The sequence below is a fragment of the Spermophilus citellus genome, assembly GCF_964194105.1.
Source record: "Spermophilus citellus genome assembly, chromosome: 11".
Taxonomy (NCBI): domain Eukaryota; kingdom Metazoa; phylum Chordata; class Mammalia; order Rodentia; family Sciuridae; genus Spermophilus; species Spermophilus citellus.
This window is the reverse complement of record NC_138192.1, coordinates 38474939-38496088: the sequence shown is the minus strand read 5'-3', so window position 1 is coordinate 38496088 and position 21150 is coordinate 38474939. Positions and strand designations below refer to the sequence as shown.

At 36.7% G+C, this 21150-nt stretch overlaps 1 protein-coding gene across 6 annotated transcripts in view; it reads left to right on the top strand.

Annotated features, from left to right (window-relative positions):
* SAP130 (Sin3A associated protein 130) overlaps positions 1 to 21150 on the top strand; it is a 75779-nt gene that overhangs the window by 21688 nt on the left and 32941 nt on the right. For 5 of the 6 annotated variants that reach the window (XM_081262058.1, XM_081262059.1, XM_081262055.1 and 2 more), the window contains 8 exons: positions 4297 to 4444; positions 4608 to 4698; positions 4894 to 4998; positions 7686 to 7827; positions 10832 to 10953; positions 12898 to 13200; positions 14643 to 14820; positions 20851 to 20955. In XM_081262058.1, the coding sequence (XP_081118184.1) occupies positions 4297 to 4444; positions 4608 to 4698; positions 4894 to 4998; positions 7686 to 7827; positions 10832 to 10953; positions 12898 to 13200; positions 14643 to 14820; positions 20851 to 20955 (1194 nt within the window). The remainder of the gene's footprint in view (positions 1 to 4296; positions 4445 to 4607; positions 4699 to 4893; positions 4999 to 7685; positions 7828 to 10831; positions 10954 to 12897; positions 13201 to 14642; positions 14821 to 20850; positions 20956 to 21150) is intronic. The other variant, XM_081262057.1, reaches the window with a different exon arrangement.

Genomic DNA, 21150 nt, shown 5'->3' with positions numbered 1-21150 from the left:
TTGGTTCCTGTAGCCTGGGCTATATACTGGGTTAGGAGAAATGTTCCTGAATGACTTAATGTCCTGTGTTTGTGTTTTTGGAGGCACCTCTCCTGCCAGTGAAGATAGACCACTCAAAACAGAAAAGCTTCTCTACTGGGTTTCATTGCACACTGTCTGTCTTACTCATGTATCTATGCAATTCCTGGCTCAACCTTATATTCTTTGCTTCTTAACCCTTGGAATTGGTCCATGTTCTACTTCACTACCAGCTCTGTTCCCAGCGGTACAAACAAAAGAATTTGTTTTCCTGTGTCAGAGTATGTTCCTTACTTCAAAGAATTATACTTTGATGGATTTTAATCCCTGAAATTATAACTCTAGAAATTCTCTGTTCCTTTGCTCCTGGATTCCTGTTTAGTTTTCACTTCCTTTGCCAGTTCTGCTGTCCATTCTGAGGTTTAAGATTTCAGGTGTCTCCTAATTTTGTCAAAATGGAAACTCAATTCTTTTTCTGTGAGAGGGGAAAATACCAAACTAGTAGTCTCTGCCTATAGTCCTCTTGTCCTTACTCTAAAGTCAGGTAAGGACTCAGCTGAACATCAGAAGATGATCATAAGTCCACTTGTTGGAAATCAAGTTGGAAATTTTCTGTAAATGTCAGGTGAGGAAATTGGGTCTCTATAACTTGGGTTGCCTTTCAGGGTGCTTTAAAAAAAATTGATCACTGGAAGAAATATAAGATTAAGCCAACAGATTAAGGAGCATTTTGTAGCTGTGTGACCTTATTTTGTGGTATTTGAGGTTGTCACACCATGAACTCATGGATGTTACATTTATTCAGTGTGTCTTAAGAGTCTTTCTTTTTCTCACAGTTCCTTGAATTTGGCTATGGTAACCCCTCTGAGCTGGCCTGAATGTCCTTTTTGATTACTCAGTAGTTTTTGAGTACTTCTTTTGTCTTGAAATCAGCCATTTCTACAACCTCTTGGTTCATTTGGGTGAAGAATAGTAGTTGGAACCCAAGTTCTGGGTGCTAGGAGTACTCATTGCTTCTGGGGTGTCATTGCTTTGAGGCTCTTTCTTTGGAGTGGCATTTTCAATTGAAACTTAATATCACATTTTTTTCTTGCTTTTTTAGAATTTATATTTGTGTATCTTTTTCCTTGCACTAAAACAACAACAACAACAAAAAACCCTTATTTCCTTAAAGACATTAATGTAACGATTTGCTTTTTTCATCTTATATACAAAAATCTTACCATATAGCAGTACATTCTGGAGATGACTCCAAATCAGTATATAGGGTTCCTAACTTATTCTTTCATATTTGCATATGCTGTTGAATGTTTGTAATGATATGGTCATGCATTGCTTAATAATGAGGAAATGCTCTCAGAAACTCATTGTTAAACAATTTCATCATTGTACAAACATCAGAGTATATTGACATAAACCTAGATGATTGGTCACTCACTCAGCATCACCTCTTAATACAGTTAAGAAACAGTAAACATTAGATGTATGAGACTGCTATCCATGTAAAATGACAACTTTTACGGTAAACAGTTTTAATTAGTAGGAGTGTCCTCTAACAATAAAAAGTATAGCAAACACATAAATCTTTAATAGTTGTTATTTTCAAGTATCATGTATTGTACATAATTGTATGTGCCTTATTTCTTTTATTTTGTTTTATTTTATATTTTGGTGTGGTACTGGAGATTGAATCCAGGGGTGCTTTACTACTGAGCTACATCCCCAGCCCTTTTGTTTTGTTTTGAGACAGAGTCTCACTAAGTTGCTGAGGCTAGCTTCAAACCTGCTCTCCTCCTACCCAGTCTCCCGAATCTCTGGAATTACAGGTGTGCTTCATCACCAATGATGTGTGCTGTGCTTTTGCACAACTGGATATAACCCAGGTCTTGTGCCTGTTAGGCGAGTGTTCTACTGCTGAGTCACATATTACTACCGCTTCCCCCCACCCCAAGCCCCTTCACTCATTTACATGGTTCCAAAATATAAAAGCATAAAAAGGCATGTAGTAAGGAGTTACTCTCTCCTCTGTCCTCCATCTATCAAGAACCTGTTTCTTTGCCTTTTTCCTTCTTTTAGTATAATTTCCATTTTATTTTTTTTACCCAGAGGACAGTTTTTTCTTTAGTCCTTAAGGACTCTGCTTCTTCCATGGACTTCTGTAGTCTTAAGCAGCACTAGCAAGTATAAATTGGGGTAAGGGTGTCTGAGCTTCTAGACTTTACAAGAATGATTTCTAATTACGTTGCTGTGAAGACTTTGTCCTTGAGTACACATTGGGTGCAGTTGCCCATGCGGCACATAGGCTCTGTGTGGATGTGGCCCTTTGGGCACAACCATTGTTCCATTTTTCTTTTTTTCATCTTGGAAGCAAAGATCTGAGAGAACCTTTTACCTTTCTAAGGCAACCTGTTAATAGCTTTTTGAATATCCTCTTAGTATCTCTTTATGCAAATCTATTCGGATTCAAATGCAGTTCTTATTTTTATCTTATTTACCCAGAAGAATGTTTAATTCATATATTCCTTTTTACTTTTTTCCATATAACATATTGGAAGGATGCCATCACTTTTTTAGTAGCAACATAGTGATCCCTTTTATAAATGGATTTGAGGTTGTCTCCAGTTCTTTACTATCATAGATAATATCACAGTGAATAACCTTATAGTTGTTTCATTATGCATGTAAACAGAGGGTATATGCAATTGTAATTTTGATATCTACCATCTGATTGCCTTTCTTAGGGTTTATACCAGTGTACCCTTCTTCTACATTCTTAAAAAATCCAATAGGTGAGCAGTGAGCAATGCTATCTCAGTGTATTTTACCTTGAATTTCTCTCTTTAAGAATGAGAGTGAGTTAGGCACAGTGGCACACACTTGTAGTGCCAGCTACGAGAGGCTGAGGCTGAAGGATTGCTTGAGCTCAGGAGTTCAAGGCCAGCTTGGGCAAATAGTGAGACCTTGTCTCAAAAAAAAAAAAGAGAGAATGAAGATGTTTTCTTAAGGAACGCTTTCTTTCTTTGTTTCTTTCTTTCTTTCTTGAACTGGCTGTTCATACTTTTGCTTCTCTTTTCCTTTTTTTCTTGTTGATTTCTAGGACCTTATAGTTTATTAGGAAGATTACTCTTTTGTCTTTGCTTAATAGTGTGTTTTGCCATGTATAGGAGGTTTGCTTGTTTGTTCACATAGTCAGATTTATTAATATTTTCTTTTGTAGCTTTTGGACTTTGTAAGTTTTTATGTTTGTTTTCTTCCCTGTGTTAAAGATTGAATCCAGGACCTCATGCATGCTAGGCAAGATCTCTACCACTGAGCCACATCCCCAGCTCCGAAAGCTTTTAACATATAGAAAGCTTCCCTCACTCCGGGATTTTAAAGAAGTCTCCCATCATTTCTTCATATACATTTCTTAGTTGTCTTAAATCTTTAATTCTTTTAGTAATCATCCTAGCATACTTGTGAGGTAGGGATACAAATTTATCATTTCCAAATGGCTTCATAGTCTTCCTAACACCATTTATTAAATAGTCCATTTTTCCCTCTGATTTGAGACGACAGTGTTGTTATATTGTCAAGTTTTCTTGCCATTGTTGCAATTTCTGTACCTTACTATCAACCAATTGGCATGCTGTCTGTGTTGTTATCCCTTTCAATCATTAGTCAATTATAACTGGAACTTCATGTCATTTTAAGAATGTCCTTCCATCTGGTAAAGTATGATACAAGTTTAAGGGGAAGGACAATGCTTCAGGAGTCAGGTTTAAATGTTGTTAATTGTGATTGCCTGTAATCTTCCTTGGAACACTTGTCAGAAATTCATGTGAGAACCTTAATGTATATCTTTAGATTTTTCCAGAGTAAAGTGTAATCATTATAATAATGCTTACTCAAGTTTGTTATGTAAGGCTGGGGTGTAACTCAGTGATAGATTCCTTGTCTACCAAGGCCCTGGGTTTGATCCCCCTGTACCACACTCATAAAATAGTATGGAGTATTGATTAACTACTTCATAACTGCAGCTTAATTTACTCAATTTGTGGTATATATTCATATCTTTCAAAATAAGACTATGGCAGTTTGAGGAGAGAAACTCAGTGGACCATTTACTTCACTGGTATGACTTAAAGACCAAATATTGGTTTAACTGTGGACTTCATAGACCTATGAAAAGATACAATTTGTGACTGTAATCTGTACGAGATAGTAAATGACCTTGATTGCCTGCACTGTGTCTGTGCACTAGTTATAAATCACATAATATCTTTTCTGTCTTTTCAGTCGGCCCACTTTGTCTATCCAGCATCCACCATCTGCAGCAATTAGTATTCAGCGTCCTGCTCAGTCACGGGATGTGACAACAAGAATCACACTACCATCTCACCCTGCATTAGGGACGCCAAAACAGCAGCTTCATACGATGGCTCAGGTAAAACCAGAGGTGAAGAATCACCTGTGTACTTTGTGGGATAAACCCAGAGTCATGCACAGCTTTCTGAGGACCTGGCAGTATGAGAGCGATGATTACTTTTGGACTGAATGGAATGAGAAATGTTCTTGTTTATAACTGTGTTGCGGGGTTCCCCCCACAGAAAACCATCTTCAGTACTGGCACCCCGGTGGCCGCAGCAACAGTAGCACCTATTTTGGCAACCAACACCCTTCCTTCAGCAACCACGGCCGGTAAGTCAGTTGCCCTGCTCTCCTTCCTGCCAGGGATAAAAAGGGACATAAGGGGTGATTGAATTTTTCATTTGTCACCTTCAGAGGAAAACAACAGGCTAGAAAAATTCTCACAACTTTTCAAGACCTTTTAAGAATCTCTAATATGTGCAGAGAGGCCATTGTTAAAGAGTTTCCTTTTTTCCCTCATTTTAGGATCTGTGTCACACACACAAGCTCCCACAAGTACAATTGTTACCATGACAATGCCCTCCCATTCATCCCACGCGACTGCTGTGACCACCTCAAACATCCCAGTCGGTAAGTGCTGTGTGACCTTCACACAGAAGCCTATGAGGAAATTTTCAGCCCCTTTGTTCAGGCCATCATGTCCAAGGCTAGTATTATTTTTTGTTATTGTTTTTAATTTCTGATCTTAAAAGCAACACTGAATTTGACTTAGAATATTATTTGTCATACAGATCTGGCATTGATGGTAGAAGAAAAAAAGAGGATAGTGATCTTCAAGTACTGAAAGTTTTAACTAACTGGTTTTGAATGCCTTTCTTATCAAACTGTACCTCTTATATGTACTTCATATAGAAATAAGTCAACTTTGACATAGTCAGAAAAGAAAAATAGGAAAAGCAAGATCTGAATTTAAAAACCTGTACACTTCCATAGACTGTTCAGGAAAAAAAATCTTTGGGTGATGGAACTATGGGAAGAGCATTAAGCCTCAAATTGATCACTCTCAGTTGTCATCTGAGTACTAACCCATGATATTTCATGATCATCCTATAATTTATTTTAGACCATATTTATTCCTTGTTTTAAATATGTGAATACTATGAATATTTTAAAAGTCTTTGAAACATTCTGGCAACTAAATTTGAGTCATCAAGAGCAGGAATTATCAAACCTTTTCTAAGACCAGATGGTAAATATTCTAGGCTTTGTAGGCTATGTAGGTCTGTGTCATAGCAGCCATGGACGACCATATAAAAACAAATGAGTGTTTGACTGTGTTCCAGTAAGACTTTACTCATGGACAGAGAAATTTGAATTTCATATTACTTTCACATGTCATGAAATATCCTCCCCCTCAACTGTTTAAAAATCTAAACCCATTCTTAGCTCACAGACCATATAGAAACAGCAAGCTGGATTGGCTCACAGACTACGCTTTGCCAATGTCTATCGCCTGTCATACAGGCTGATATGTCTCTACTACCATATCCAAAGCAGAGGCTGTGGCCTAGCAGGCAGAAAATGTAGCTGTCTCTCTGACTCATGTTGCCAGAGTTTTCTCTGTTTTGGTTTAGTAATAGTGAGTGTGTTCCAAAGATATGAGACATCTTCCCTATTTTTAATATAATATCATTTTAGAAGACTTGCTTTTTGTGAAGAGGACACACTGACATACTGAACTGTCAGAAGTCTGGTAACCTGACATAGAGGTATGACTTCCCCACTTGCTAGGTCTTCTTACTATATAAATGAGATAGGCAACAGCTTCCTGGTCTCCTTGGTAACTTAGAAGACACTTTCCTGGAATAATGATAGGGACCCAGAGATTTCCACTCCTCTTTAGGTAGGCAGGCCATGCCAGCCCTAAAATATGTGCTGAACACCACGTCAGGCCTTTAGCAGAGATAATGCTGCACTGCTGGTCTTTCTCACATTATTGCTGGCTACGACTTGGCAGTAGAGAAAACAAACTTCTCTCAGACTTGTTTTAGCATTAATACACTTTTGTTGGATAAAATTATGGTTTGTTCCATATCTCAATTTTAGACCATTTTCTGGCTTCACCTGATAGGTCATCAGCTGTCCTCAGTGCTGTAAGAACAGAGGCAAGCCTGTTCCTTTTTTCTTTTTAGTAGCTGGGAGGCTAACTAGGGTATTCAGTTATGAGGAAACCCAGACCAGTAAAGAGAGGACATTGTATCCTTTCTTTACTGGTCTGGGTAAAGTAAAATTAGAGGTGTCCGGCTTCCTCTTTACACCCCCAATGTGAAGAATTGTTTTTAAGAAGTTGGTTCTTACTAGTGTCCCTGTGCTTTCCTAAGAGATTATGCTGGGAATAAACTCACCTAAAGTACCAGAGGACATGAATATGTACATTCTTAAGTTTCATCAGTTTTATGTTCTAGTTTTGCTCTCTTATATAGTAATTCAAATATTTGTTACATCATAATAGAATTCCTCTAAAAAGATTTCTCATTTGAGAGGGGAAACCTGATATAACCACAAAGCATTAATTTCCAGGTTAGGGTTCTATAGAATATATTAAAATCACGTAAGTGGAGTTTTCCACATTTTACTTGTTTTCGCCAGGTGAGATTAAATCTTGAATTTAACCATTGTTACTAAGGAATGTGTTGGGTCATAGGAGAAAAAAAGACTGATTCCAAAGTAGAATTTTAAGTTCTTTGCCATTTTTGTGTTCAATATTTCGTTGATTTTCTTTTTTAAAGAGTTTACTTCTTTAAAAACTTTTTGCAAAAAAAAAGTGGGGTCTCCAAGAAGCCAGTTGGTTGCACACCCGTAATCCCACCAGCTCAGGTGACTGAGGCAGGAGGATCACAGGTTCCAAATCAGCCTCAGCAACTTGAGCAAGGCTGTAAGCAATGTAGTGAGACCCTGTCTCAAAATTAAAATTTTTTAAAAAGAGCTGAGCATGTGGCTCAGTTGTTAAGTACCCTTGAATTCAATCCTTGGTACCAATTTTTTTTTTTTTTTAAAAGAAGCCAGGTTGAGAGAAGAAGACCTGGTTGCTAATTTTTTAAATTATTAACCCTTTTTAACAGATAATAGTATGAATATATTAGTGAATTATTAAAATAATTCACTTGACTCTCTTGTAGTCATCTTTCATTTTTATTTTGATTAAAACTAAACATCCCATCTTATAACTGCATTGTAAGGTTGCTGCTAGCAAAAATATTTTGGCATACCAGTAAGAGTATATGGGTAGTAATATAATTGACTTTTACTATTTGTAGCTAAGGTGGTACCTCAGCAGATCACACACACTTCTCCTCGGATCCAGCCTGATTACCCTGCAGAAAGGAGTAGCCTGATACCCATTTCAGGACATCGGGCCTCTCCAAATCCTGTGGCTATGGAAACCCGAAGTGACAACAGGTAGGAGGCAGTGGGCCGGTTAGCTTGCCCCATTGTGTCATTAATTGTTTTTGATATTTCACTAAAATGTCCCAGAAAATAAGGCATATGTTTATATTTTCAAATTTTTCCCCTGAAAATAACACATGGTATAATTTCTTTTTCAGTGTTCACAGGAAAATGTGTTATTTTTATTAAGCCATTCTTTGTTTGATGGGTGTGTGTGTGTGTGTGTGTGTGTGTGTGTGTGTGTGTGTGTATTTAGAGTCATTCTGAGAGTAAGGGTTGCAGGATTGTGACCCTTTATCCAAGGTGCCTCCATTTATAACTCCTAAAACAACACAGTCTCTTTTTTAACCATAGTTACAGATTTCTGGAATAATTCTTTAGCTTTCTATTCTCCTTCCTACATTGACATTTTTTAAAAACTATACATAAGCCAGTTGTTTTGTTAAAATATCCTTCAATTTGGTTTTGTTACATTGTTTCTTCATGGTTAGATTCAGGTTATACCTATTTTGGAGGAATTATCACTTAAGAGATGTGTTCTCACCATTATTACATCATTCGAGAGTTTAGGCTGTTTGTCCCATTATTGATTATATTAACTCAATGAAGATGATACTTACCATTGTTTTTTCCTACTGTAAACAAATAATCTGTATGAAAATACTTTGAGACCATAAATATTCCTGTTCTCGAGGAAATTTTCACCCAATAATTTTAGGCTTGATAATTCCTGCACAAATTAATTATCAATATGATAGTTGCAAAATATACTTATTCAAAGTATCATTTCTTCCATATTTATTAGTTGGCATTTTCATATTAAGAAAGTTTCTATCTACTATATTTATTTGAGTATTTTATTTTTTAAAATCAATGTGGGCTTATGGATTTGTTTTAATCATTAGTATAATCCATTGCCATCATCTATATTGGTGCTCAAATGATCTCCAGTTTGGCCCTTGAGATCCCTTTAGACTTCTTAGGTAGGTTTCACCATGTCTCCAGTCTAGCTCTTCTTCATTTTCTACTACAAGTTACTCCAAGTCTTACTGAGTCCTGGAATCTGCTGTTTTTTTCAAAGGAGCCCTTTGTCATTTTGAAACCAACATCCAGGCATCATCTCTGCTTTTGCCTAAGGGTTGATATTTCTTCTAGGCCCTATTGTTAGGCAAAAGTAGGAAGTAACATTTTTTTAACCATTTGAATGTGTGCTGATACCTCCAGTTTAACTACATTCCTTCTCACATTCTGTATTTGTTGTTTCCCTCTCCTAAGGTGAGTGTACATAGTCATTTCAGAACTGGGTGATTTTTATATCTTGTTATTTTATTTTTAGTGTTTATAGGATTACATATAAGTTTTAATACATTGATCTTGTGTTCATCCACCTTGCTACATACTCCTTTTAGCTCTAAAAGTTTATAGATTCTTTTAGATCTTCTAAGTAGATATTTATTTCATCTACAAGTAAGAGCAGTTTTTTGTGGGTACCCAAGACAATCTGTTTCCAGTTTTCTATAAAGATTTTTTTTTTAAATCTTGTTACATTGGTTAGAAGCATCCAGTACAGTGAACTTTAATATAGCCTTGACATTGTGTAAAAATGGGGATATGTAACTGATATGATTTTGAAATCTGCGTTGGGGGTAAAAATGGGAGCTCATAACTCACTCAAAGCTTATGTAAGAAATATGCTATGTCAAGAGCTTTGTAATGTTTTGAACAACCAATAAAAAAAAAATAATAATAATATAGCCTTGATACTAAAATTTGACAAGGAAAGTATGAGAAAAATTTTATAAACTGAGAAAGTGAGATGGTGAGCCTTCTTGTCTTATTTCTAACTTGAATGGAAATTCTCCTGAAAATTCACTATAGATTTTGTTAGATACCATTTTTAATTTGAAAAAAAAATCCTATTTTCTTTGGCATTTCTGTTATGAATTTGTATAGCTGCTATCATATATTTTTTGTAAATATTTTGCAACTATTTGATTGTTCTCTTTGGACTTTTTAAGATTGAAAACATGAATAAAAATCCAAATGTCTAATTCCAATTTTCTGTGATAAACCTAATTTAACCACAGTGTATTTAATTTTATATAGTACTTAATTCCGTTTAAGAGTTTTTGCATCATTGTAAGGAGTGAAATTGATTTATAATATTTTTTGTACTCTCCCTGTCAAATTTTAGTGTCAAGCCTATATTAAGTTCAAAAAAATAGTTAGAACTGGGTGTGATGGCATTGCCTATATTCTCAGCTCTCAGAAAACTGCAGCAGAAGTATTGCCAAGTTGGAGGCTAGTCTGGGCAACTTAGTGAGACCCTGTCTCAAAATAAAATACAAAAACGCTGGGAATGGAGTTCTGTGGTAAAGCACTTGCACAGCATGTGGAAGGCCCTGACATTAATCCCCAGGACCAAGTGGTAGCAGGGGAGGTTAAATCTCATTTCTTTTTCTCTGGTCTCTGGGTCAGTTTGTATGAGGTTAAGATTATCTGTTTCATGTATATGTGTTAAATTTTACCAGAAGGGCTGGGGATGTGGCTCAAGTGGTGGCATGCTCGCCTAGCATGTGTGAGGCAATGGGTTCAATTCTCAGCACCACATAAAAATAAAATAAAGATGTTGTGTCCACCTAAAACTAAAAAATAAATATTCAAAAAAAAAAAACAACCCTGAGCTTAGTATCTTTCAAGTGGCATTGAGCAGGGAAGAATTGTGATTACTGAGTTTTTGTGAGGCAGTTTTGGTAATTGTTATCCTCAAGAATCATTCATAAAATATTATCTGTGTTTTTACATTTAATTGATGTAGGTCTTTACAGTAACTACATATTTTATAAAAGCTTACAGTATCTTAGTATATATCCCTTGATCTTGGAGTTTGGAACCACAATTTGGGAGAAGCTGGTTAGGAAGGAAGAGGGTCAGCAGGATTGGGAGGGATAGGATAATTTAAAGGTAAAGAAGAAAATAACAGTTTTGTTTAATATGATCTGTACTGTATCTCTAGACCATCAGTTCCTGTTCAGTTCCAGTACTTTTTGCCAACTTATCCACCCTCTGCATACCCACTGGCTGCACATACCTACACACCAATCACCAGTTCTGTGTCCACTATCCGACAGTACCCAGGTATGAGTCCTACTTTTAAGATGATTTTTCACATTTTTATTTTTTCCAGGAGTGAGAGAGAAATTGGTTAGGGGGTATTTCTAGATGGAATTTGTATTCTAGCTTTTATTTCCAGATTCAGAGAAGTCTAAAATATGAAGTTACATAGATCACCACCTTTGTGATCTATGAAAGGGTTGTTTCACTTATTAGTGATATCTGCATAATTTTATCCCACCCTGAAAGTAATCACTTTAACAACTTTTGCTACACCTTAAAATAGAGTACAGTTATAATGTATAAAAGCTGTATTTTGGGAGGTTTTCTCTTGTTTTGTGAAATACCTGTTGTGTTTTAAATTTTAGTCCAACCTGATTTGTAAATAGTGGGGTATTTTTCTAATTTAAGAAAAATAATCCTTAAATTTTCCTGTGAGATAGCTTACATTGGTCCTCAAAAACCTTGTTGTCCAGATTATAGATATGCCCCATGGTTCAATATAACAACCAAAGCCACGTATGGCCGTGAGAACTTAAAAGGGGCTAATATAAATAAAAAACTAAAATTTTAAAATTTAATTACAATTAAAGGAGTTTCAAATATGTTTGTAACAACTTAGCAAGGTGAAACTACTTTTTTGATCATATACTTTATAAAATAGAAATATAGATTAAGTATTTTGATAAATACTTAGTGTCTGAATTGAGATGTGCTTTAAGAATAAAATATACCCTGGATTTCAATACATATTTAGATTATATATATATATATATATATATATATATATAAATAAATATGTATGACTTTATGGTAATTACATTTGAAATGACAATCTTTTGGATACATTGGATTAAATAAATTTATCTTTATTAAAATTTTATCTGTTTTTACCTTTTAATGTAGTACTGGAAAATTTTAAAATTACATGACTATATTTCCATTGGATGATGCTGATCAAAAATTTCAAACATTGTATGGTATTGAATGTATTCAGAAATCTCTCAGTTGTTCTGATGACTGAAAAGAGTTGTCATTTTGTAGTTGTTTCTCTCCTTGAATAGTGTGAAATCTCTTTTTTGCTTTCAGGGATGTTTTTGTTCTGTTTTAATATACATAGTAGAAGAGATTTGCATTGTAGGAAAATGACGCTTGTTTTCTCCCCATAAGCTATTTGAAATTCTAAATATTATATTTCAGAAGTGTCTGTGATCTTAATATTTGAAGCAAAAGTTCTTGACCTTGGACCCATGGGTTTATTTTAAAAGTTTTATATTATTTAGCACAGTTACCTAGCTAATATTTGGAATTGAATGGCTGATTTTTTGCGGGGTCAGGGGGTTATCAGGGATTGAACCTAGGGGTGCTTAACCACTGAACCGCATCCCCAGCCCTTTTTTAAAAAATGGTTTATTTTAAAACAGGGTCTCACTAAGTTGCTGAGGCTGGCTTTGAACTTGTGATCCTCCTGCCTCAGCCTCCCAAGTCGCTGGAATTACAGATGTGCGCTACTGCACTTTGATGTTGTTTACAACCTATTTCTTATAATTCACAGAAAGATCATAATAGATTATAGAAAGTTTTAAAAAAATGAAAGTTGCCAGAACCTAGTTTTATGTATTATACATAGAAAATTACATAGTTTTGTGTAAAAAATAGTATTATTTTTATAAACCAATCACTTATATCTATAGTAAAAAAAATCTTATTTTAGTGTTTTTCAACCTTTATGGACTGTGTCTGATCAAAGCTAACCTTCTGCTGGTGATGGTGGCATATACCTATAATTTCAGAAACCAGAGAGGCTAAGGCAGGAGGATTGCAAGTTTGAGCCCAGCCTCAGCAACTTAGGGAGACCCTATCTCAACACAAAAAATAAAAAAGGACTGAAGATGTAGCTCAATGGTAAAAGTGCCCCTGGTTCAATCATCCTAACCTTCTTGTAGTCACCTTTTGCATCATTTTTAGTTTCAGCTCAGGCTCCAAACTCTGCCATCACAGCTCAGACTGGAGTTGGTGTAGCATCTACTGTCCACTTAAACCCCATGCAGTTGATGACAGTGGATGCATCACATGCTCGACATCTCCAAGGGATCCAGCCAGCACCCATCAGTACACAGGGTATCCAGCCAGCCCCCATTGGGACACCAGGGATACAGCCAGCACCAATTGGCACCCAGGGAATCCACTCAGCAGCCCCAATCAACACTCAAGGGCTTCAGCCTGCACCAATGGGTACTCAGCAGCCACAGCCTGAAGGGAAAACTTCAGGTAAATCTTAACTTTTTGCATCAGAGTTGATATGGAAAAGAGAAGTACATTTGGGTTTTAATCCTAGTTTTTCCACTTGATGACTTTGTGGTCTCAGGTAATTTTTCTACACTTTAATTTCTTTATAACATGAGTTGCTTAGAACTTGACCTTCAGGGTCGTTGTAAACATTAGAAATGACACGCACAGCATGCATTTGTACATAGCAGGAAGCTTTCTCTAAAAAGCTTAGTTGAGGAAGCAACTTTTACCTTGTAAGTTGTGTTCTCATTCAGTTTAAGATATTCCTCAGAGCTGTATATAAAGCTGTAAAATCTCATACTAGTGTCAGCTAATATTGTCAGTACTTAAAAAGAAATGTTAAAGGAGTGGGTTTTTTTTTTTTTTAAGTTGTTTGGTGTGCAGTGTTAATTAGCAGTTGCTCTTATGTAGTAAGAGTATTTCTTAGGCTAGGTATTGATCATAAAGATTATTTTTTATGTTAACTATAACATGAGAAGATCAGCTTGAAACTAAGAATTTCAGTTGCCCATAGATCTCAAATGTAACTATTTAATCAAAGTCTTATATTCTTAATCATTAACATATTGTCATAGGGATGAAATTTGTCCATAGTGGCCCATCTGAAAGAATAATGTGTCTACATCTTTTATAGCTCCTGCTAAGAAACTTGTATTAGGATGGCTTCTATGAAATTGCCATTTTTGTATGTTTAAAAACTGTCAAACATGCATAGTTTCTGATGATGGTCTCATGGTAACCAGTATTTTGGTGCCAACTTAAAGTATGTAGTTAAAGTATCTGTTGGTCAAGTGTCTTCCAAAAAGATAGACTGGAAGATGGTACCATTTTTAAGAGTCAAAGGGAGTCATATTTTTCAAAAACTGTATCCATGCATTTCTTGAAGGGTACTTTGAGGCATACTATCAAGCCAGCAGATCATGTTTTCTATTTATGGATCTTTTTTTAATTGGCTTTTCTTGACTCTCAGTTCTCCCATTTTTATAATGGGAATAATGATGACAAGGATTATGTAAATAAAAATGTGAACTGAGATAGTAGAGTGAGATACTCTGTGTACTTAGTTAACTGATTATAGAGCAAAGGAAAATAATGATATTAATCTGCATGAGTAAGCTTCATAGCCTCCCCAACTGTGCTCTCTGCTCTTAGGCAGATGGACATTGTACACTATCCCTTGTTCTTCTATTTTATATTTTATTTTTGATGTTTCTAAGGATCAACCCAAGGCCCCATGCATGCTAGGTGAAAGCTCTACCACAGAGCTACACCCCCAGACCCTCTCATCTTCTCAAAGTGGAACAATTATGACACGGATACCTAATGCCTGTAGTCTTATTGTTTTCCTTGATGTCTTATGTGATATTTTAGTAATGTTTTTTGTTTCCCTCTTTGTTTTCTACCACCTCCCTTTCCTCCAGCAGTGGTATTGGCAGATGGAGCCACAATTGTAGCCAACCCTATTAGCAGTCCATTCAGTGCTGCTCCAGCAGCAACAACAGTGGTGCAGACCCACAGCCAGGGTGCTAGCACCAATGCTCCAGCCCAGGGCTCCTCCCCTCGGCCAAGCATCCTCCGGAAAAAACCTGCCACAGATGGGTGAGTAGACCCAGAAGTGCCAAGTGATGCCTTGAGTTCTAAATCTATTAATATCTAGCCTCGCATATTCAGTGCTGCTAGCAACCTACTCTCTCTTCTCTATGGCGTTTTTAATTTTCCTTCAAAATAACTTGACCATAGAATTATTCAGTAGAACCTTGTCTAACTCAGACTATATGATATTAAGAATCTTTAAGTCAGTGGGGTATCAGTTTCTACCTATCTGTTGCACAATGTTATGGGAGTTCTCTCTTATACTGGAAGTTTAATCCTAGAAACTTTAAAGTAGCTTTTAATTAACTCTCCAGACCTGTCTGGGTATTAAATTAATGCATACTGTATACTTTTTTCCTCCCCATTCAACAAGAGTTGTTGCAAAGGGCAAGCAGTTTTCACAGTGTATTCAGACTCATTTTTAGTAGCAGGTCATGTTTTGTATTGTGTAAGCCTCTCAGTTGGTGGGATAGGCAGGAAGATATGTGCTGTGCTATTAAACATTCTGGTGATGGGAGATGAGCAACCACATTTCAGAGTTTCTTTTCTGTGGCTTAGCTGAGCTGATAGCATCGGCATCAAAAGATTAAAGCTTAGCACAAACTTAAATTGCTGGAACTAGGGTCATCCAAGGTTTTCAGATGCACAGAGCTTTGTATGACCAAAGTTTCTATCTTTACCTATTATGAATACTTTGTAAAGAAGGTCCTTTTTAAAGCATAAATCAGGCCCAATGAAATAACCCTATTAATGAAGCAAAGCTTGTAGTTAAGATACCTAATTGATCGTGCACATCTAAACTTCTTTTCCTCTCAAAACCTGTAGAACTTGGGGTTTTTTTATTCTTATTAATTGTACATAACAGTAGAATGCACTTTGACACATCATATATAAATGTATAATTTCTCATTCTTCTGGTTGTACATGATATAGAATCACACCCATCATGTGTGTGTATGTATATATGTGTGTGTGTGTGTGTGTATATATATATATTTAGAGAGAGAAATAATGTCTGATTGAACTTGGGTATTTTTTTATATGTTTTAGTTGTTGATAGACCTTTATTTATTTATGTATATGTAGTGCTGAGAATTGAACCCAGGGCCTCACAGATGCTAAGCAGGCACTCTACCACTGAGCTATAGCCCCAGCCCTGAACTTGGGTATTTTCTAAAGAAAGATTACAGGCATGGAAGGATGAGGAAAACAGGAGCGCTTACAAGAGCAACAAAACATTAAAGCTGGAAAGCAGCTAGGCAAGTAATCTCAACCTTAGCTGTGAGAAAGCTAAATTGTAAGCCTACTTTGGGGGAAGATAAGAACATCTTTGTTTAAAATCTGTTTTTGAGAAATACTTAGAGCCCAGAATACTGTTCTGTATCCACACTGTGGGGCACATTGTCTCTTCTTCATCCTATCAGAAATCTAGAGGTGCAAACTCTGCAGATGGTTCACTAGGATCAACCAGCACAGTGGAGCCACAGATATTTTACTAGAAGTCAATTAAATAACTACCCAACCATGGGTGGAATGCATACACTTCCCAGTCCAGTTTCCCCTTTTAGCCTTGGCAGTTGAACTTGACTTGGTAGAGAGAAAATGAGAGAGAACTCCGCTTTCCTCTGGAGAATCTACCTGGCCCAAGCAGGAAGCTTTAATGATATGAACATTAGGGGTTGCCTAAGTACAGGGGCTAGACCACCTTCCAGTGAACCTCATAGTAGACAAGCCCTTTCATCCAGCTTCTTTGCCCCCCCCCCCACTGCTAGTCATGATTATGCCACCAAGCATAACCAGGTATCTGAGGGCTCCTCTAACATTAGAAGACAGAAACCCTGATAAATGTGCCCATAAAAGTAACTGGAAAGATGCTAAGGCTAGGCAAGGAGAATAAAACTATAATGAACAAAAAGCTATCAATGATATCTTCAAAAAGATAAAAGGAAAAATTGCACAAACATGATCTTATAGAAAAGGACCACTCAGAGAACAAGAAAAGCTTGTCATGAAATTTAAAATATGATAATAGAAATTGAAAACTCAAAAAAGAGTTTGCAGATAAGAAATCTGAAAAGTGGAGTAAAAAGGCAGGAAAAGAACCAGTTGAGGAGATCCAGCCTCCAAATAATGGGATTTCAACAGGAGAGATTAGAGAAATGGAAGAGAATCATTTACAAAGTAATGCAAAGAATATTAACAAAACTGAAGGGCAGGAGTTTCCTGATTTAAAGAAGTGCTTAACACGGATAGATGGATACAATAAATCCACACCAGTAACTTGAAATTTTATAACACTGAACACAAAAAAAAATCTGTTCCTTCTTTCATACTTTGTCACCTTCCAAAGACCCTTCTGCTGTGTTCTCTGTCACATCTGTCATCAGCAGAATACCCTCCTCTTTATTCATGCATTCTTGCTTTAAATATGGCTCTTCCTCAGAGACTGTACTTCCCCTGCAGCTTTCGGAAATGGTGATTATATATCTTCTTATCCCATCACTTGGTGGCATTTGGTAGACTCTCATCATGCCCCGCTGCCATTTTCTAGCCATTTCACCTCAAAAGCACTTAATCTGTATTTAGATTTCATATTTGTATTGGAAAAAGTACTTTTGTGTAGCCAAACTGTTCCAGGCACAGTGAAAAGTGTGCCAATAACTGAAATAGAATATCTGATTTAAAGTTCAGAGTACTTAAAGTGAAAAAAATAGTACAGGTCTTAGGGCATAGTTAAGTGATAGAGTGCTTGCCTAGCATGTGAGAGACCCTGGGTTTGATCCCTAGCACTGTAAAGCTAAAAAATACAAATAATAACACATTTTATTCTCAGTTGTACTTGCCAAATTTCATGTGCCTCAGTAGTGCCATATGGCTCCTTTTTTGGACAGGGCAGACCATAGGACTCGATTGGATTCAAGTTTAGTTTTGCAGGTATGTCTCTGTGCCCTTCAGAACCACATTCCTGGCTGGCAATTGTGATGATAGCCTTCCTGTCTTTCCCTTCAATATAAGCAGAAATGAGCTGGATGTGGAGGTGCACGCCTGTAATATCAGTGAATCAGAGGCTAAGGCAAGAGGATTGCAAGTTTGAGGTCAGCCCAGCAACTTAATGAGACCCTGTCTTAAAATTAAAAAAAAAAAAATAAGAACAGAGGATATAGCTTAGTGGTAAAGTACCCCTAGGTTCAATTCCCAATTAAAAAAAAAAAAAAAATTCCAACTCTTTGGCTGCTTGGATGTTTGAGTGCTTCTCCTCTGCTCTCTCTGAGCAGTACGTGTACACATTTTTGTTTTGTGTGTATAGTGCTGGGGATTGAACCCAGGGCCTCATGCATGTGAGGCAAGCACTCTGCCAACTGAGCTGTATCCCCAGCCACCTGTGTACACATTGTTAGCATCATCAACACTTCACTAACCTTGTTTTCTGTTGATCTAACGTCCCATAGCTCACAACCTTTTTCTACCTCCCTCCCAGCAGTTCTCCAGCAAGCCTCACATGAGTCTTCTGTCCACTTGGCCTAACCACCTTTTCAGTCTCCATCACTGTCTTTCTTGGCCTCTTTCTCTTCTTCCAAATCAGTTGGTGGTCACTTGCAGTCATTTCCTTGTATATCCCTCAACTTCTTTGCCTTTCCCTTGCCTTTTCTCATCCTCACAGATCTCAAGTAGGATCTTAAGCTGGCCAACAAATATCCTCCTCTCTTGCATACTCAAGAACAGTGCTCTAGAGGGAGCTCTTCTTCCTCTCTCTGGCACATTAGCAGGTTTTTCTACTTTTTTTTTTTTTTTTTTTTTTTTTTTTTTTTTTTTTTTTTAGGTACCAGGGATTGAACCCAGGGGTATTTTACCACTGAGCCCAATCCCAGCCCTTCTTTATATGTTATTTAGAGACAAGATCTCGCTGAGTTGCTAAGTTGCTTAGGGCCTCACTAAGTTGCTGAGGCTGACTTTGAACTCGTAGTCCTCCTGCCTCACCCTCCCTAGCCACTGGGATTAATAGGCATGTGCCACCATGCCCAGCAGGTTTTTCTTCTTAGAGAATCAATCACATCAAAAACATTAACATGCTGTCATTTCTTTTTCTTTTTTCATTTTCAGTGCTGGGGATCAAACATAGGGCCTTCTACATGCTAACCAATGCATGCTGTCATTTCTTCTGTCTTAAAAAATATTCTGTTGAGGGCTGGGGTTATGGCTCAGTGGTAGAGCATTCACCTAGCACACGTGGGGCACTGGGTTCGATCCTCAGCACCACATAAAACTAAAATAAAGGTATTTTGTTCACCTATAACTAAAAAATGTACATTAAAAAATACATATATTCTGTTGAGCCCATGTTGTTTCATCTTCTACCACCACCATCCCCTGCCTTTTTGTTGTTGTTGTTGTTCCTCTTTGCAAAGAAAATAAAGGAGTTATCTGTCTTTGCTCTCTCCAATTCTTCTGCTAGTCTTCTAGCATTTTCATTGTATTCTGCCCAATTAATGCATGTACAAAATGAATTGACACAAAATGAATACAGTGTCTAACCACAACAGTATTTAAGTAGCATCTTCTCACAAAAGTAATTAACAAGTTTTTCTAAGGTGTGACCTCATAAATAGAATCATACCCAGTATTATGCATTTTTATGCATTTTTTTGTGTAAGTCTGAATTCTTTCAATTAGTTTTTGTATGATCCATTTATATTACTGCATGTGATTGTAATTTTGTATTGCTATATACAGTAACCATTACTTAATAACCCCATAGTTTATTCATGGATATTTGAGTTATTTCTAGGTTTTGCTTAGAATGTTATCCTGAACATGTCTGCGCATGAGTTTTGATGCACACATGGATATATCTCTTACATATACTGAGGAGGAATTTGCAGGTCATGGGGTTTGCTTATTTTCACCTCTAGTAGATAATGCCTATGGCTTTTCTAAGTAGTTACACCCATATACACTCTCACCAACTAGCACTTGCTACTGTCACTCATACTTTGGTCATTTGAGGGTTTATATACAAAATGGCAATTTGGAAAATCCTCCATATTCACATGTTTGTGTGTTAAATATTCCTTTCCTCTCCTGTTTTAAGGGTACTAGTAATTGGATTTAGGGAGTGCCTGTAATGATCTTAATTTGATATTTGTAACTTGCAAAAACCCCATTTTCAGGTAAGGTCACATTCATATAGGTATAAGGATTAGGACTTGAATATACAGTATCTTTACAGGGAATTCAACCGATTACACCTACAGAGTAGTTCTGTTTGTATTTCTGTAAGTTGTTAGTTTAACAAAATTTTAGAGCTACTTTTTTAAAAAATATTTATTTATTTATTTATTGCTTCTTGTGTGAAGACTACTTCATAGTTCTTTTACCTGGAGACCTGAGCTGTCTGGTAGTTGATCATGCTTTTTGAGATATTAGCAGCCCAGTGGATTAAGCATTGAAAAAATGGCATGTTCTAGTTCTAGCCATTTCTTCTTACACCAACTCTTGTCTGGCATCAGTTCCCACCATTCTACTCAAGCTAAATATGTGAAGATCACTTGTGATGTCCACATTGCTAAAGTCAGTGGGAAATTCTCAATCAGAGCAATACAGTTGATCTCAAACTCTTCCTTGATAAGTTTTTTCACATAGCTTCTGAGGACCTGCTCAGGTCTAAATCAATACATAGGCATAATAAAGATCATAAACATTTCATATTAATAACATTAAGTAGAAAGGAGGTATGGCATGCTAGAAGCAGCAGATAAAAGAGTCACCATGGTTACTTCCTGGATGGAGATGGCAGCAAGTGAGTAGGAATGGGGAAAAGGACCAGACTTGCATTTTGTTAAAAGCCTTTAGTAGTATTTGGCTTTTTAAATAATATTTCTGTGTTATGTGATATACTAGAAATCCATTTTAAAGATACATAATCAATGTAGTGCTTTTATTTTCCTATGGATATACATGACAAATGTGTGTCTTGTATTTCATGTCCTTTAATATCCTCAGACTGCTTTTTTCCCCGGTTTGTCTCATCTCTTTCAGAATGGCAGTTCGGAAAACCCTCATTCCTCCTCAGCCTCCTGAAGTGGCTAGTCCTCGAGTAGAGAGCTCCATGCGGAGTACATCTGGGTCACCCAGGCCTGCAGGGTGAGCACGTAAATTTTCTTACCTCTGTTACTTTTAATTATATGTCTTTGTGAAGGGAAGAATCTAATAAGTGTGACCAATTTCACATAATTTCCTCTTGTGCATCTTTTATATGCCCTTTCTGGCTACATGACCTCGACAGGTTTCTCAACTTCTCAGATCTCTTTTTGCTTCATTTATAAAATAAGCATGCTT